The sequence below is a fragment of the Lepidochelys olivacea genome, assembly GCF_965140295.1.
Source record: "Lepidochelys olivacea isolate rLepOli2 genome assembly, chromosome: 3".
NCBI classification, from domain to species: domain Eukaryota; kingdom Metazoa; phylum Chordata; order Testudines; family Cheloniidae; genus Lepidochelys; species Lepidochelys olivacea.
The window spans coordinates 191,833,504-191,853,442 of NC_140413.1; the positions used below are offsets into that span (position 1 = coordinate 191,833,504).

At 40.0% G+C, this 19,939-nt stretch overlaps 1 protein-coding gene across 3 annotated transcripts in view; it reads right to left on the reverse strand.

Annotated features, from left to right (window-relative positions):
• Positions 1-19,939, reverse strand: part of XPO1 (exportin 1) — a 78,526-nt gene that overhangs the window by 50,250 nt on the left and 8,337 nt on the right. For 2 of the 3 annotated variants that reach the window (XM_084622330.1, XM_084622329.1), the window contains 2 exons: positions 15,798-15,899; positions 11,846-11,918 (listed from right to left, as the gene is read on the reverse strand). In XM_084622330.1, the coding sequence (XP_084478456.1) occupies positions 11,846-11,918; positions 15,798-15,899 (175 nt within the window). Of the gene's footprint in view, positions 1-11,845; positions 11,919-14,533; positions 14,598-15,797; positions 15,900-19,939 lie in introns of those variants that run through there. The other variant, XM_084622331.1, reaches the window with a different exon arrangement.

Genomic DNA, 19,939 nt, shown 5'->3' on the forward strand with positions numbered 1-19,939 from the left:
CATATTTTAGTTGCATGAACTGCATCAGATGGAATTCTTGCTGTTAAAACAAAGGAAGCTGCAGAATGACTAAGGATTAAAATGTTAAATTTTCATATTTTAAATTTAAATAGACTGCGTGCTCTAATCCAAATGAATCTATGTGCTTTACTGCCCATAGAAGTTCTGCCAGGTTTCTCGGGCTTCACAAATACGGAGGCTGCTGCAAAATCTGAAAGAAAAGACACCCCCCGGTACCACCTGTGGAAAGCCTATTAGGCTACTTTTCCCCAGGAACTGAGTCTCACGCTAACCAGTCAAAAATGTCAAATATAGCCAATGGAAGAAAAGTTCTGTGTAGCTCGAAAGCTTGCCTCTTTCACCAGCAGAAATTGGTCCAATAAAGGATATTTCCTCACCCACCCTGTGTATCTAATATTCTCGGACCAACACAGCTACAATATTGTGAACTTAAGCAATTGGCAGCTAAGGCAATGCTGCAAGAGAATTCACCGAGTACAGTGTATTCCCATCCCCTATCACTTTTAGGGGTTGTCTACACACTGGAAATCTTAACAACAAAAACAAAACAAAAACACACATGCGTTTAGCTAGATTGGTGTTAAAATGGTGGGAAATATATAATGCAGACATGACCTACAGCCAGACCTGTTTTAACCAACGCTTTAAACATTTTTCAGTTGGTTTAACAAAAATGGCGGTAAAAACAGGCCCAGCCTTCTCTACATTATGTTTCTGACCATTTTTAATATCATTTCAACTCATCTAGTGGGAATGTTTTTGTAAATTTCCCTCTGTACAGGCACGGACACAGAGATATTATTGTGTTTAATCTTACCCATTTTAAATCATTTGGAAAAATGTAACACATTTTAAAAAGTTTCAGTCATATTTTTTACAACATCAGATGCCATGTGTGAGTCTATCAAAATTATGCTTCCCTACAGTCTCATTAACTTTTTCCATCATCATCATGACACGAGTCACTAACACATCAGTTCACGTCCACAGATTGGGCCTGGACTGATATATATTTGTAATAGTTTTACAAGGTTGCCACAGATTGAACTCACTTTGCTTTTTTGATTTTAAAGCAAATATAGTACTTATTCATTAACAGTCCCACTTCTATTTGACTTTGACACAGCAATTAGAGAATCTGTCACATACTAGACAACTGAAAAGAAACTTTCCTAGAAATATTTTTTTCTGTTGAATAATAGTTTAAATACACTATTTTCAGAAACAAGATATTATAGCCACTTAACGCCATGTACCATTTGGATCCATTGCCTGCTGTGAAGTGATCTGAGCAGTGGTTCCCAAACTGAGAGTCATAAGGAGTTGAAAATCTATGCAAAAGCTGATGGGCCAAACCTGAGCAGGCCCATGTGGTGCTGGAAGTCATGTACATGTCATGCACAGTGTGTACCACTTTGTTAACCAGGCTCAGGGTGAGGCACAAATACTCCTTGTGGTTGTATTGGTGAGATCCTCTGGCAGTGGGAACCTGTGCAAGGGCCAATGTGTCTGTCCAGTGCCTGAACACACAGGTGCTGCGCGACCACTGCCAGGAATGGAAAGCTAGGCAAAGACCACCAGCAGTGTGGTGTAGTGGGGATGATGTGTGGGCACTCGGCACCTTCTACCCCAGCAGCCACTGATACCTGGGGCTGCACAAGTGCATCCAGAGCTGGGACAAACTTAGCAGCTGCCCACAGCAGGAATAAATATCCTCCATCCACTTCGGTGCTCCCTGCACATGGTATTGGTGCCTCTCCACAAACCTGGCTGATCCAAGCAACTATCTCCTCACCTCCACCAGACCTTCCTTCCATCCCACCTCCAGTCAGCCCCCTTCATACCCATCTCCTCTCCTCCCACCCCAACAAGTCTCTTCCTGTGCTCTCCTAGACACACACAACTCCTCTTTCAGCCAACCCCATCCAAGTATCTCTCTCTCGGGACACAAGGAAGCACTCCCCCTCTTCCAGCCCAGGGGTTGCGTTAACAGAGCTAAGCCCAAAAGGGGACATGGCATGAAAAAGTTTATGAGCCACTAGATTAGAGGCTCTCAACCTTTCCAGACTACCATACCCCTTTCAGGAGTGACTTGTCTTGTGCACCCCCAAGTTTCACCTCATTTAAAAACTACTTGCTTACAAAATCAGATATAAAAATACAAAAGCATCACCACACTCTATTACTGAAAAACTGCTTACTTCCTCATTTTCTCTGAATGAAACTTTAGTGTGTCCTGACTTTGCTACTGCTTTTCATGTAACCTGTTGTAAAAACTAGGCAAATATCTAAATGAGCTGATGTACCCCCAGGAGTACATGCACCCTGGTTGAGAACCACTGCTGTAGACAACAATGGACTAGGAACTAAAAGCTCTTTGCATATAAATGGTCACATGACCAACATAAATGACTGTTTATAGATTTCACCTAGTTACTGAGAAGTAACATATTCTTTACCCCAGGGGTGGGAACCTTTTTTCTGTCACAGGCCATTGACCCACAGGAAAAAAAAACGAAACAAACACACACAATCACAGGCCCACTCACCCATTCAGGAGGGCATGGAGGCTTGGGGCTTCTCCCCACAGCGAGGTGAGCTGGCACTCGCAGATCCAGCCCGGGGGGGTCAGGGGGCAAATGAAATTAACCAATGGGATAGATTCGGCCCGTGGGCCATAGGTTCCCCACCACTGCCTTAACCCATTAAGGAGCCTAAACTACCTAGTTCCCATTGCTTTTTGGGGGCTGAGATTATGCATTTCTACTATAACTATATATTACTTACAGGGAGTATTATGCAATACTACTCCAGATTCTTTTAACAGACCAAGTCAAAGATCATATTTCTAAATAGGAGTAAAAAATATTTTAACTTTAACCCTTTGATAAAGTTTACAATAATGTTTCATTTTTGAGAGCAACTCAACAGAACTGTTGTCACAGGATAAGTTTAAACAAGCTTAAACAGTGAGTCAAGCACATGAATAACTTGTTTCATAAACTGCATTCTCCATGACTTCTTCTGTTTAATATCTATTAACAAAGCTTCTTAACACTCTGGAAGCACACTGAAAGCTTCATAGAAGTTTATTTTGCGGTCTTCCCCCATATTGTAGAAAAGAATGGAGTGTTCATAAACCACAAATGAACAAGAGCAGAATGTCTCTTTCTCAACCAAGACACCAGTTAGAGCCATCTTAGAAGATTACAGGACTGACTGTAACGATACACCTACATAGCAATTAGGCCAGCCGCAGGTGTTTGAGTCAGTCAACTCTGGCTCAGGGGGACTGTAAAGTTGCTATGCAAGACATTCAAGCTCGAGCTGGAGCCCAAGATCTGAGACCCTCCAAGAGGGGAGGATTCCAGAACCCAAGTTCCAGCCTGAGCCCAAACACCCACACAGAATTTTTAGCCTTGCAGCCAGAGTTAGCAGACGCAGGACAGCTACAAGTCTTTTATTCCAGTGTAGACATATCCTAAAGATCTTTCAGAAGGCACTCCGCTGTGGAGGAGCAAGTCTGTACTGGGAAGTTGGAAGCCATGCTGGAAGGAAAGGGTTTCAGGGGAGACCCTGGCTAAACAATGGGTTGAATGAACAGCTGGACAACAGCGGCGGATACAATACCTAAGTTTAATAAATACTGTAATAAACTTAACTAAACTGAGAAATGGGAAATGCCTCCCACACTTTGGCATGTTTGCTGCTTTTTTAAAAAAAACACACACACGTTAGGTTGTAATCCCTTGTCTGTATCTGAACAGACCCACGTTCAACAGGGCCTCAGTCCTGACTAAACTATAACATCTGTTCCTATCCTCTATTACATGACAATGTGCACCCTTAACTGGATTATACAAGTGCATGCAGATCCTCAGATAGGAGGAAGGTACTACATAAGTGACAAGTATGTCACAAAACTATCATGTGAACGTAAAACCTTTATGCATAATACTGAATTTTAAAACAGATATATAGCAGTGAAATCCCATCTATCTAAAAGCAAGTTTAATATTTTTATAGTCAAAGTACTGTTAAAAATAAACTAACCATCTGTGAGACAGACAAATAAATACCCCCACTTTATACAGAAAGGGAAACAAAAGCAAAACTAAAGTGAATGGCCAAAAAAATTAATCATAATTAGGACTAGAATTCAAGACTTCTGGACTCCCAATCCCATACTCATACCTCCAAGATCACAGATCGAGATCCATGACTCTTGTGATAATTGGTCAAGGTACATGAACAAGTTTTGAAATACTGTCGTCTTACTCTTTAGAAAGCTATAATACTTTCCCCACTATCTTAAATTACTTTTTACACCTTAGAGTTGAGATTGGTTTGCAAATGAAAAAAGGTTGAAAACCACTAGACTAGATAATCACAATGATCTTTCTGGCTTTGGAAATTATGAATAATAAAAAAGAGTGGCATTTAGTACATCTTATTTTCTTGTTCTCATAAAAAAGTAGGGAAAAAACAGATCTTTTTTTCCCTTCCTGTCTATGTCCTCTCCCTGAAAATCTTATGCAGACACTTATTCCCCCAACTAAAGTATATCAGTATGTGCCCTCTCCTCATCAATGAAGTAAGCCAACTAGGGCTGTCAAACAATTAAAAAAATTGATCGCGATTAACTGCACTGTTAAACAATAGAATACCATTTATTTAAATATTTTTGGATGTTTTCTACATTTTCAAATATATTGATTTCAATGACAACACAGAACAAAGTGTACAGTGCTCACTTTATGTTTAGATTACAAGTGTTTGCACTGTAAAAAAATAGTATTTTTCAATTCATCTAATACAAGTACTGTAGTGCAATCTCTTTATTATGAAAGTTGCTTACAAACGTAGAATTATGTACAAAAAAACTGCTTTCAAAAATAAAACAATGTAAAATTTTAGAGCCTGCAAGTCCACTCAGTCCTACTTCTTGTTCAGCCAATCATTCAGACAAGCAAGTTTGTTTACATTTGCAGGAGAGAATACTTCTTGTTTACAGTGTCACCTGAAAGTGAGAAAAGGTGTTCTCATAGCACTGTTGCAGCCAGTGTCACAAGGTATTTATGTGCCAGATGCGCTAAAGATTCATATGTCCCTTTGTGCTTCAACCACCATTCCAGGGGACATGCATCCATTGTGATGAGTTCTGCTCAATAACAATCCAAAGCAGACTGACGCATGATCATTATCTGAGTTAGATGCCACCAGCAAAAGTTTGATTTTGGGTTCTGTAGTTTCTGCATCAGAGTGTTGCTCTTTTAAAACTTCTGAAAGCATGCTCCACACCTCATCCCTCTCAGATTTTGGAAGGCTTGGGTCTAGTGCTATAGCTATCTTTAGAAACCTCACATTGGTACCTTCTTTGCATTTTGTGAAATCTGCAGAGAAAGTGTTCTTAAAATGAACATGTGCTGGTTCATCGTCCAAGACAGCTATAACATGAAATATATGGCAGAATGTGGGTAAAACAGAGCAGGGGACATTAAACTCCTTGGGGGACTATTGTGTCACAAATTTAATTGACACCTTTTTTTAACAAGTGTCATCAGCATGGAAGCATGTCCTCTGGAATGATGGCCAAAGCATGAAAGGGCATACGAATGTTTAGCATATCTGGCACATAAATACTTTGCAATGTTGGCTACAAAAATGCCATGCAAATGCCTGTTCTCACTTTCTGGTAACACTTTTAAGTAAGAAGAGGGCAGCATTAGCTCCTGAAAATGTAAACAAACTTATTTGTCTTAGCAATTGGCTGAACAAGAAGTCGGACTGAGTGGACTTATAGGCTCCTAAGTTTTGTAGTGTTTTGTTTTAGAGTGCAGTTATGTAGCAAAACCAAAAACAAAACCTACATTTGTAAGTTGCACTTTCACAACAAAGAGATTGCACTACAGTGCTTGTATGAGGTGAACTGAAAAATACTCTCTCTTTTGTTTATCATTCACAGTTCAAATATTTGTAATAAAAATACACACTGATTATAAATTACAAAACAGAATACAATATGAAAACAGAAAAATATCCAAAATATTTAATAAATTTCTATTAGTATTCTGTTTAGCAGTGCAATTAAAACTGTGATTAATTGGAGTTAATCGCAATTAAATAGACAGCCCTAATGCCAACCTAATTCCATAACCCACTAGAGCTGTAAAATGGAGGGGGGAGGGGAGGAGAAGAGTCCCTCATCACACCCCAGGAATAAGCTGCTTCTACAGTTCCCTGCCTTTGCTAGTTCTAAACTAAGCCCCTTGCTCTGAGCCAATGCGTTATACTGTCACTGAACATGTTCACTGTTAAATGATGCTAGAGAAAAATGCTCACATTTCATAACAGACTGATTAAACAAGTGTCCACACTAACTCAGTGAAAGATAAGCTACCTTCAACACAAAAGTAGAATTTCATTTCACATTACGAAGTCAATTATCTCTATTATTGGACCATAAGCACAAAAAACCAAGGCATCTTTCTGGGCAAGCTTTCCATATTTTGTAGCAGAAAACCAACCTAGTTCTCAAGTTCCCATTATCATGGGACACTCCCTATGTGTGTGCTCTCATTAGTTTAGAGTAATGTAATAGTGGACTACAAAATTCCTAATACTAATCAGCCCAATACAAAAACCACTTATAAAAATTTTTAAAATTTAAATAAGCATCAAAAGACTGCATAAGCAATCACTAGTGAACATGTAGTATTCTTTCCTTGATTTTATTAATTCAAGTGCTTACATTCAAGACTGTGTGCCATTTTACTGCTCATATACTCAAAAGACACTAGAGGGGATTGACTGTCCCAAGTTCAATGTATGGACGGAACCAACACATCCTTCTTCCCACTCTACCCCTCAGAGGCCTTAATATATTTTCTTCCAGAGCTTGCAAAGTCACTGTGTACACTGGGAATTGACAAAAGCAATGCACTCTCACAGGGGCTGAGCACCCTAACAGCAAGTCTAGCTCATCCCTATTGTGACCCATATCTTGACACCTCAATATGGCAGAGACCAAGTTGCCAACAGTACACTGGTGCAGACACTTGGTCTTTATACTATTTTTTTTAAATCTGAACATCTTCCCAAGAGTTATGTATTCCAAGAATCCAGGTTTGTCCAGACAGCTTTAATTTGACAGGCATTTAAAAACATTAAATTTGTAAAGTAGTTTAGACCACTGACTTTATCTTTGTTCCTGATCTGGAATCAAATCATGAAGGATACAGTTAAAATCTGCACAAAAATGACCAACACATTGATCAATTTTAAAAACTAAACTACAATACTTGAGAAAACCAAACGCAGCTGTGCCCAACTTCAAACGCAACAGTCCCAGAACATCTCAAAATGCCAATCTCCAGTAGGGCTGTACAGTGTTGAGAAATTCAAGGCAAAATGAGAGTAGAAATCCAAGTCCAAAGGACACGTCTTCAGAAGATAGCTTCCTGTATTTGGAATTTTGGACTGAAGGCAAAAAAATAATCCCAATGAATGGAAATTCCACTGGTCCAAGACCTACTACTACTTAAGCCCACATCGGTAACAACAAATGTGGCCATTCTGAGGAACCAATAATAATTTTTAAACAGTTTAATTAGTTTTTCTCTCACAAATAAGACTAGAAACAAATGCTGTACCCCGAAGGAAAAATTAAGAGGTTCAGCTTTCCAATGGTACATGGCATTGGTTTATCTCCCCACAGACTTATCTCCCCAAATCTTTAAGTCAGGTCATTCCAATAACATTGTTTTCTTCCATTCACACTTCAATCCAGACCTGATTTTAACAGCCATGATACTGAGAAGTGCTGTAGCTACCAGTAGAAACCAATGTTTTTTCCATCTGAAAATAGCGGGCAACCCCAGCTTTCACGATTATAAGTCATTATGTCTTTAACTACGTTTCAGTAAAAATTACTGCGAAAATCCAGCCAGAAGACGGTAAGCGTTGTGAAAATAAGATTGTAATTAAAATTACCTGATTCATAGGATCATAGAATATAAGGGTTGGAAGGGACCTCAGGAGGTCATCTAGCCCAACCCCCTACTCAAAGCAGGACCAATCCTCAACTAAATCATCCCAGCCAGGGCTTTGTCAAGCCTGACCTTAGAAACTTCTAAGGAAGGAGATTCCACCACCTCCCAAGGTAACGCATTCCAGTGTTTCACCACCCTCCTAGTGAAAAAGTTTTTCCTAATATCCAACCTAAACCTCCCCCTCTGCATCTTGAGACCATTACTCCTTGTTCTGTCATCTGCTACCACTGAGAACAGTCTAGAGCCATCCTCTTTGGAACCCCCCTTTCAGGTACTTGAAAGCAGCTATCAAATCCCCCCTCCTCATTCTTCTCTTCCGCAGACTAAACAATCCCAGTTCCCTCAGCCTCTCCTCATAAGTCATGTGTTCCAGCCCCCTAATCATTTTTGTTGCCCTCCGCTGGACTCTTTTCAATTTTTCCACATCCTTCTTGTAGTGTGCGGCCCAAAACTGGACACAGTACTCCAGATGAGGCCTCACCAATGTCGAATAGAGGGGAACGATCACGTCCCTCGATCTGCTGGCAATGCCCCTACTTATACATCCCAAAATGCCATTGGCCTTCTTGGCAACAACGGCCCACTGTTGACTCATATCCAGCTTCTCGTTCCGAAGTATTGGGTGTCATATTGCTTATTTTGTTACTGAAGGGCAAACTCCTAAAAAGTCAGTCTTAAATCTGGCCCTGTATTTTACTTCTACCCACTAGAGAGAGTCTTGCCCTTCAACTGGATGACTGGGTCAAACTGAGCAGGCCTCAGTATGTTCAGCTTGCTGGGCAATTAGATAGCCAGATGAAGGTTGGAAAAGTGCAGTTCCCTGCTATCAGGTCCCAGCCATTAGTTTAGAAGGCAAAATAGATGAAAAAACGGCAGAGCTGAAATACCCATTCAGCAGGCTCTACCCCTCCTCTATCTGACGCTGCTAAAGCCAAAAAGATGGAGCCACAGAGCCATACCACAACTCCGCATATCCGGCCCCTCTCCCGTTCCCGGAACAGTTCCCAGGATGTAGGGCAGAAAACAGAGGAAAAAACAGAAGTAGATTGTTTAGTTTTAGAACTAGGGTTATATTTTAGTTTTTTTAGCCACTAGTCCAACTATGATCATTATTATAGCAGTAGCTGAAAGTAAAATACAATCCCAGCCCTAATATTGGACTGATAGTCCCAATCTGCCACAAGACAAATGAAATTAAAGAGTACAGTGTAGACGAGTGTGATTTTCAATAGAGTGATTATCATCTACTGTTACAAGTAACATCTAAGACAGTTTGGTCTAAACGGCAATCTACACGCTCTCTCCCCCCATACCTCTCACACAACTGGTTTTATCTGGCCTGTGAACTCATTAATCCAATGCATGTTTAAGTAATTTACTCATGAAAATGTGTTATATTTGGTCAACCAGTTCACTCCTGCACCAGATATCCCGAGCTTTTACCACATCTTGTGATGTTGGGACTGTTGCCACCTACTGTTTTACCCCTGCCTCTCTCCACTAGGGGCCACAAGCGGTGCTGAGTTAGTAACTACTCTATCCTCAGCATCAATTGCTGACCCCCCAGCTTTCCCTCACCTTCCAGCTCCAATTGTAAGGAAGTCTGAATAAGCATCAAATATCTCAATCAAGCTGCCAACTGTTTTGCAAGTGAACACAGAGTGGGTGAAGGAGAGCAACTATGGTAAGCACTGTATAGAGAAGTGGGGCAAGAGGAGAGGAACAGAGAGCTTATTTTACTTGGGGACCCTATCTGATATTGTGGGCATCTTAGTTTTTATCCAACAATCTTTCCCACAACAATCCTATTCAAAATTTCAACTTCCTTATTCTCTGCCTTCTGTGTTTGTCTTCTTGAATCAAATAAGCATGTTTACAGCCAATTTCTTCCCCCCAATTTAAAATAAATCTACATAGTAAATTATGCCCGGCCAATGGTTCCATCCTCTACCATCTGAACATCTATTAAACGTGTTCATCTGACTAAACTTCATATATAGCCTGTACCAATTCTCTATTCTCAGTGACCCATTTTGCTTGTCTTACACACAGCAAGAAGTTTTGTTGTTTTTTGGTTTTTTGTTTTTTGTTTTTTTTTTTAGAAAAAAGCAAACAAAATTAAACAAGCATAGTACCCAAACCTACTGTTAAAATTTACTAGATTTCAAGTTGAAGATGTCCCTTTAGAGCCCTGAAAATTTCTCTAAAGTTTTACAGAGATTAGTGTTTTTATCTTGGCTTTGACGCCACTTCCTGAGAGATTGTGTGACTTCCCTCTACTGATGTCACAAACAAACTCCACTTCCACATCTATTGTTGGAGCGAGAATCTTAAAAATGGACAAAAATATCACATGGGATGGGAAACAATGATTTTTTTCATTAGTCTTCATCAGATAGTACTCTTCATCAAGAATAGGTCCTCTTTAAAACCTGGAAACTGCAGTGCTTAGCAGAAGAGAAGCAGCAGCACAAGTCCATGTGGCATCACAAAACTTCACTGTGAAAAATCACAGCAGAAATTATACTTTTAAGTCTCCTGGAACTTCACAAATGTTTTACAAAAACCACTACCAGTAACAAAAGAGTATAAGAAGTTTAGAACGATTACAACCATTGTCAAGAGTTTTTTTACATAGCTAACACTACCTGGAAATTAGTTTAAGGTCCAAATTTCCTGACTTGCCTGAGCTAGAAACATCTTGATGGACCAACTATTCCTTCTCACTGGCAAAGGACAACATCTCATCAGTTATAATAACCACTGCAATTTTTAAAGTCATAGAATATCAGGGTTGGAAGGGACCTCAGGAGGCATCTCGTCCAACTCCCTGCTCAAAGCAGGACCAATCCCCAATTTTTGCCCCAGAACCCTAAATGGCCCCCTCAAGGATTGAACTCACAACCCTGGGTTTAGCAGGCCAATGCTCAAACCACTGAGCTATCCCTCCCCCCCAACTTGTGCTGTAGACCAGTGGTTTTCAATCTGAAGTCCAGAGCTCCCTGGAGGGCTATGAGCTGGTTTTAGGGGGTCCGTCAAGCAGGCCAGCATCAGACTCATTGGGGTCCAGGTCAGAAAGCCAAAGCCCCACTGTATGGGGCTGAAGCCAGAGGCCCCGAGTGCCATCATCTGGGGCTGAAGCCTGAGCAGCTTAGCTTCACGGGGCTCCCTGTGGCCTAGGGCCCCAAGCAATTGCCCTGTTTGCTACCCACTGATGCCGACCCTGGCTTTTACATGCAGAAAATCAGTTGTTGTGACACAGGTGGATGGTGGAGGTTTTATAGCATGCTGGGAGGGGATCTCAGAAAGAAAGAGGTTGAGAACCCCTGCTGTAGACTAGTGAGAGAAAGGAGAATAGATCCAAGAATCAAGACTGAGTCATGAGTTCAAAATTTCTTTAAGAGCAAAAAAGCAATGTTATTTTGAATAAAATTGCCAAAACAACTTACACATCTCTTTTTTTAAACTACCTAAGGAGCTCTATAATGGTCAGCAGACACATCTATGGCCTGATTATCAGAGTGCTAAGCACTCTCTACAACATCATTACAATTCATGGAAGCTGCAGGTGCTCAGCATCTCTGCTAATCAGCCCTGTAACGAATAGAAAACTTTTCCTGCTAGGCTCACAAATGTTACAGTATGGATCCCTCATCTACTAAATCCAAAAGACAAACTAACTATATTTGAAATTGAAAGTTATTTAGATGTCAACAAACATAGTTAACTATCAAATTCAAAATCATCATACAAAATGTAGTGTATTTTCCTACCTTCACACTGGTTCCTTGGAAGAATTTTCCATCTTGTTTTTATCACATTTTCCAAAATTTGAAGTCCATAATACTGAAAATTGGAGAAGAGCATTATGTGAGTATGTTATTGTAGGACTAACAATAACTTTTAGGATTCTCATTCAAGCAAACATTCACACTTAACATCTAAGACTTCAAAAATATTAAACTAACAAATTTAGTTAAAAATAAAGTCTATTCACCCATTTACTGAGTTGTTCATGCATTTTTCTTGTTTTTATTGTTTGCTACTCTAAATAAGTCCTGCTGTTTGATCATGCTCACACCAGGAGGAGAAATAAAAAAAGCCATTTGGCAGCCAAAGGGGCTATCTGTAGAAGAGAAAGTAGCAGCCAGATATGAATTCATAACATAAATGACTGCTCATATGTTCAAGTATTAAAACCACCAGGCTCCTAAAAAATTTAGCAGCTTGGATGGATGGTTTCCTCTACTATCCCTCTGAGATGAAAAATCTTGGCTTAGCATTATATGTATTGTCACTGGCACTTTCTAAAGAAAGTGGTTCCCAAACTTTACTGGTGTGTTACTTAAGGAACAGCAAGACAACCCACAGGTTTACTTAATTTCAATCCCCACCCCTACGGAAGCTATTTCTACAATTTAAAGATGATCTTTTTTGCTCAGTCAAAAGTAATTAAAATTTTAACATGCACTCTGAAATCCTTTTACCTTTCAGGTATTGCTTCCTGAGCTCTGACCCAAAAATTTGGAAAGAGTTTATTGGGGCAGGGGGGAGGCCACTTCATTCAATCCATTTTGTCCTTACTGCCTACTCACCATAAGTAGTAAAGAGAATTCTGGCATGACCAGCAACTTAATAGGTCATGCACTTTAAAAGTGAACAGACAGAAAGGAAAAAAGGGAAAAGGAATTTTTTGTTTCTTTAGTCAGTGGTTGCTTAGGGAGGAAGACAGTACCAATGCCTGAAAGGTAAACTTATTCATGTCTTTCTAGTAGTATGACTAGAGTTTGGCTGAGAATAAGAGTTCATCTTTAAAATGGTTAGTTGTTATACAAAGTAGAATTCATTAGCATTTCAACCACAGGGATCATGTAAACTGCACACTTTAACAGCACAATATAGACTGTCCCAAACTACATTGTACCCAAAAACATTAACGTTTTTGCTGTTCTCATCTTGACAGTGTTTACTTCTATATGCCTTCCTGCTCGCTACCCATTTTTGCCTGTTTCACTCAATAATTCCACATTGCAGAATATTCCTTAGACTTCAAAAACATTGTACATAGTTATTCTGCAATTACAGAAAACAAATGCCAATTTTTTTTCATAATCAGTAGTAAATGTTTATCTTCTGGATTTTGTTTTTAAATTTGTACAACTAACACTAGCTGAAGTGAAGCCAAGGAAACATTTGTATAGGAGAATGATTCACAAGCATACAGTTTCTTTAAAACAGCATGCTCTACTTTATAGCAAGCAACCTCAGCAACTAAAATAGTTTTATAGGTATAGCCTCTGTTTCTGTTACAGGTAAACAGAAGCTAACAAAAACAAAAAAAGTATAAAAGCTGGTGATAAAAGTCAACCTAAACTCAATGGTTGAACACTGATATCAGGCAGTATTAACATTCCCAAAGCAGCTCTGAACCACTTTAAAGTTCCCAAATTGTATGGCTGCAGTCACATTAATAATACACTTAAAGCTAATGGCTAACCAAAACTGTATCTTTACTTCCTTAACAACTCCCGAGAGCTGTATTTTCAACAAATCAAATCAATTTGCTTTGAAAGGGGGATGGAAACTTTTTGTTAGATCCCCCACCCCTGCCCACACACACACAAAAAGTGACCCGAGACTTCCAGACAAACTTAATTCATAACTTTTTAATGATACAGGCAAATGTCTAACCATTATCCTGTTTTTCATTTATTTCCTTTTCTAGATTCCTTGTCTTTTACCCTTTCTGTCCACTAATTTTTTACGCATTTACTTCTCCCAGTTTACGTATAAGAAAGAAGCAAAGCGAACCTTGCCAGCTTCAACTTTGCTGTACCACTTGCACATGAACTGAAACAGAGAAGGCAAATGCCTCAACATCATTACTGTGTCCAATCCACCCTCCTGGCATACCATGCTAGAAGACTATGTAAGCCACCTTGTGGAATAGATGCTGATGGCTCCCAGTCCCTATCCTGGACGATATAGTCTTTTTAAGCCTTGTTTTATTTTATCGTCAGTCATTTCTGGCACTGTGTTTCAAGTACCTGCCCTGCTCCAATAGGTGGAATTCTTTTCAGCCCAGAATTGCAAATACTGTCTAATTCTAAACATCTTGGATTTTATTCCAGTAATGTATAGATGTCTATAAAAAGTACAAGCACATTTATGTAGCACTCAAAATTCAGGTAATGTTTTTCTAGTAGTTATTTAGTCTCTGGTTTTATCTTATGCTAAATATCAGAAGCATTGCACAAATCGACTGCTGAGTTATGAAGGTGAGGGACAGAACAGCAAAGACTAAATGAAAAAATGCATGAAATGATCCCTATGGCAGAAATTTCTATGGTACCCTTATTAATTACTTATTCTATGCATTGAATCCCCTTTCCCTCCCACCTCCCAAGAAACAAAAACAATTGATGAACAGAATTCAGTTAAAGGGAATCAAAAGGGTAGACCTTGTGGAGGCCTGCCGTCAAAGCCTAGCTGTGTCAGTTGCACAGGAAGACACCCCTTTTCTTCCTATTACAAGCAATCAACATAATGGAACATTATGATTAATATCAGATAGTGTTAACAGCTTTAAAGATAAAATATGATTGCATAAAAGCCAAATGTCATAGTGCATAAATTTAGCACCAAATCATTTGCAATTTATGTAAATTGAAGAATTCTTTACCTGTTGCTTTCTTTCTGTTCCTCTAATCATCTCATTTTTCACAAGACAAATTTGAGTTTTTAAAAATACTGTTGATAAATCAACTTAAACATTAGTAATGTCTGTCAGTATAAAAAGCAAAGTTTACCAGGCAAGCAAACAGGCAAACACTGTTACTTAAAGGTTAGCACTTTGAGGAAGTTCTTAAACTGTTTTCCCCTAAAATTTACAGAATAAATTTTAAAAAGTTAGGACTGTTTCATGAATACTATCTGAATTCAGAAACATACCTGAACATGGCTATTTTCTGTTCGAACACAAAGTATATTAAAGTAACGTGTATCAAGCAGAAAACCATGCATAAAAATTACTTTAAAATTAAAGAGAAGTGTGAGTCAAACTTAAGACAGTCAAAACACATTTTGATCAACTCTTCTGTTCAAATTGCTTAGAAGTCTTAGAGTAAAACATGTAGAATTGCAAATAAAAACTGAGTTCTGTCCCCTTAATCAGTCACTATAATGGTGGCAGGTTTAAAAAGTTGTACAACTTAGTGTGCTCTGCAAGCCAATACAGATTATAGCCAACACTACAAAGTGTTTGGGGTGCCTTGCTTGTATGGATTAGACTGCCCCAAATAATCCCAATCTGATCATTGTGTGTTCTGCTCTACCTTCAAAATACTTAGGAACAAATTCTGCCCTCAGTTATGTGCACATGGCTCCCAATAATGACAGCAAACATTTATTCAAGGACAAAATTTGGCCCTAGCAAATTTTATATTACTCAGATCTGTACATATACCAAACTCATATGAATTCTGCATGTGCCTTGAAATACTTTATTTCTAATTTATCTCTTCCTTAAGAAAACTGTGTCAATGTAAAGGGAAACTTAAATGCTAGGCCTATTTATGGTAGAGTTAAATTTAAGGCAATTTTAGGAATAAAACAATAAAAAATGTGGTTTGAAGCAACAAAAGCTAATGCTAAAAATGAGATACCTTCCTCAAAGTTTATGAATGGAAGAAAGGGAGAAAAGTCAATTAAAGACCAGGTGCTTACTTTGGTGTTCATATTCTGAGAGAACTCCAAAATAGTATCAACTCTGGTCCATGCATCAGGATGTTCTTTTAAGTGAGTCAAGACTTCCTGTGCCATCCTTTGCTAAAGAAGGATAACAAAACACAATTAAATGCATTTTAGAAGCTATTTACAGTAATAAAATAAAATTTAAAAAAGGTTAAAACAAAAATGTTTTTTGAACAGTTTAAACACTTACCACATTAAAACCAAAAGCGGTTTGAATTACGCCAGGAGCAACAGATCACATCAAATGTTTTCTGACTCTTTGGGTCAGCAAGTTTTGTTAACTAACACTTTGGCATTCTCTCAAACCAGAATGGAATGGAATTAGTCCATAAAGAGAAAATGTTCAGAATAAGTTCTACTTAATACTCTAAATTTACAAGCTTTCATATATTCATAGAACTTGAGGCCTGAAGGGACCAATAGATCACCTAGTCTGACCTCCTGTATCTCACAGGCTTTAGTGCAAGTACTTACATTACTCTACTTGCATTAGAACCCACTGCATCCTGAAATAGAAGGCACTTAAGTTCTTCAGGTAAAGAATTGAGCAAATATGAAATAGTATTATTGTACTCGAGTGACTTTAAAGCAATATCAAGGGGCTCCACATTTATGGTCTTGATTTCTGTTGCCTTACAAGTAAAAAGAGGTATTTCTAAAGACAACACTGCATTCTTTCCTTCTCCCTCATTACAACCATTAATAACTAGGGCTATCAAATGATTTAAAAAATTAGTTGCAATTAATTGAGAGATAAAAAATAATCACAATCGCAGTTTTAACAGCACTGTTAAACAAGAATAGAATACCATTTATTTAAATATTTATGAATGTTCCCTACATTTTCAAATATATGGATTTCAATTACAACAACACACAATGCGTTGCTCACTTCATGTTTCTGAGTACAAATATTTGCACTGAAAAAAGGAAAAAAATGGTGCTTTTCAATTCATCTCATAGAATACCGGAGTGCAATCTCTTTTTCTTAAAAGTGCAAATTTTTTTTTTTTAAACCTAACCGCACTCAAACAAAATTATGTAAAACTTTGGAGCCTACAAGTCCACTCAGTCCTACTTCTTGTTCAGCCAATTGCTTAGACATACAAGTTTGTTTACATTTATGAGAGATAATGCTGCCCGCTTCTTATTTACAATGTCACCTGAAAGTTAAAACAGGAGTTCACATGGCACTGATGTAGCTGGCATTGCAAGGTATTTATGTGCCAGATATGCTAAACATTTGTATGCCCTTTCATGCTTCAGCTTCCAGAGGATATGCTTCCATGCTGATGATTGGTTCAATCCAAAGCAATGTTGACTGACACACGTTCATTTTCATTATCCAAGTCAGATGCCACCAACAGAAGGCTGATTTTCTTTTTTGGTGGTTGGGGTTCTGTAGTTTCTGGATTGGAGTGTTGCTCTTTTAAAACTTCTGACAACATGTTCCACACCTTGTCCCTTTCAGATTTTGGAAGGCACTTTAGATTCTTAAATCTTGGGTTTAGTGCTGTAGCTACCTTTAGAAATCTCACATTGGTGCCTTCTTTGCATTTTGTCATATCTACAGTGACAGTGTTCTTAAAAATTGAACAACGTGCTGGTTTGTCATCCAAGACTGCCATAACATAAAATATATGGCAGGATGCAGGTAAAAAAAAAAAATCAGAACAGGAGACATACAAAGGAGTTCAGTCACAAATTTAATTAATGCATTTTTTTTAATCAACATCATAGGTATGGAAATCTAAGGGGATTGTGGACCCCTTACTGAAACTTAGTGGGGTTTTTTGGTTGGCCATCTCCCAGTACCAAAAGGAAGTGGAAGGGCCAATGAGAAATCAGGACCCTGAGACTGACAGTACCAGGTCCAATGGGGAGAGGCCAAAGCTCCAGGTCAGCCTCATTGACAGGACAGACAGGCCAATGATGGACTCAGAAGCCTGGGGGTCCCATCCTCTGTGAGAGCTGGAGCCGACAATGGCCAGTGTGGGCTGAGCTAAGGACAGAGCAGGAGCCCAAGCTGAGCTGGGGAGCAGAGCCATGCCAGCCAGAAGGGCAAGTGGAGCAGCCCAGGGAGCTGAGCTGGAGGCAGAACAGCAACAGTGCTGAGTCAGAGCGAAGCTGGGGCTGGAGCAGTCCAGAGCCAAGCATAGTGAGCAGCAGAGCAGAGCAAAGCAAGGAGGAGACGCCACCAGCCAAGAGGTCTTGCAGGCCTGGGGCAGGTGGGGGCTGGCTGGCACTGGGAAGAAAGGTCCTACCATCTAAAGCAGAGGTGGACAAACCTGAGCTCCTGGCCCCCGGCCCCTCCCCTGCTGTCCCCCCTCCCCCTCAGCGCGCTGTGTCACCAGCGCTTTGGCCCACCGCTCCTGCTGGGCAGTGCGGTGGCATGGCTGTGAGTTCCTGCCACTCTGAGCGGCATGGTGCGGGGAATGGGTGCATAAGGGGCAGAGGGTCCGGGGGGGTGGGGGGGGCAGTCAGGGGACAGGGAGCGGTTGGCTGGGACAGAGGTTCGGGAGGGGGGCAGAAAGGGGACGGGGGTGTGGATAGGGGTCAGGGCAGTCAGGGGACTGGGAGCACAGAAGTTAGATAGGGAGTGGGGTCCTTGGAGGGGGCGGTCAGGGGACAAGGAGCGGGGGGGGGGGGGGGTTTGGATGGGTTGGGGGTTCTGAGGGGGGCAGTCGGGGGAAGGAAGTGGGAGGGGGCGGGGTCCAGGCTGTTTGGGGAGGCACAGCCTTCCCTATCCGACCCTCCATAAAGTTTTGCAACCCCAATATGGCCCTCAGGCCAAAAAGTTTGCCCACCCCGATCTAGAGCCTGAGGGTATGCGGCCACTGCCACAGCAAGTGTCTGACCTGTTGCATGCCTGCGGCACAGCCAGGGCCCGGCACGTGCGAGGAACAGACTGAATTTCCCTTATCCTCCAGAGACAGATGTTTTTGTTTCCCCCGTGCTCACAGAGTGTGGTTATGTGTTTTCCTTTAACCTTTCCAATTTTTTTTTTTTAAATTGGTTGCTGTTTAATAATTGTATTTGCTTTGAACTATATGTAACATCAGTGGGGTCAGGGAAGCATTCAATGCGAAAAGAAAATCCTGGACAGGGGACACCTTAGCCCCTGTCTTAAGTGACCACAACAAGATTGGGGGTCAAGCCCTGCAGGAATTCTGGACCCAGTCTTGTTAGGGTTACAAGAACTCTGCTACACAGGAGAGGGGAAGGGGAGTCCTTGAGGTCAGGCAGGCCTCTGGGTAAGGGGAGTAGGAGCAAGGACTCAGATTCTTTTGCTAGCCAATTTCACCAGAGTAGTGTGTAAGCCAGAAAAGTTCCCCACAATAGCGGGGCCATTCCCCCACTTACATAGTTATGTCCTCTGGATTGGTGGCTGAAGCATGAAGGGGCATATGAATGTTTAGCATAACTGGCATGTAAAAACCTTGCAACACTGGCTACAAAAGAGCCATTCAAACGCCTATTCTCACTTTCAGGTGACACTGTAAATAAGAAGCAGGCAGCATTATCTCCCATAAATGTAAACAAACTTGTTTATCTTAGTGATTGGCTGAAAAAGAAGTAGGACTGAGTGGACTTGTAGGCTCCAAAGTTTTACATTGTTTTGTTTTTGAGAGCAGTTATGTAACAACAAAATTCTACATGTGTAAGTTGCATTTTCATGATAAAGAGATTACAGTACTTGTAGGAGGTAAATTGAAAAATACAATTTTTTACCTTTACAGTGCAAATATTTGTAATCAAGAATATAAAGTGAGCAATGACCACTTTATGTTGTAACTGAAATCAATATATTTGAAAATGTAGAAAACCGATATTTAATAATAGAATACCAATTGGAATTTATTATGTTTAACTGTGCGATTAAAACTGTGATTAATAGTGATTATTTTTTTTAAATCGAGTTAATTTGTTTTGAGTTAATCGCTTGAGTTAACTGCAATTAATTGACAGCCCTATTAATAAGGATTATACAGGCCAAAGTAGACCCTCGGTGACCTGTCCATCCATCCTGTCTTCAGTGGGTGTGCAAAATAACTATATGAAATTTAGATTAGTTTATATATTTGAGTGCTTAAGATCAGACTCCTAGATCCACA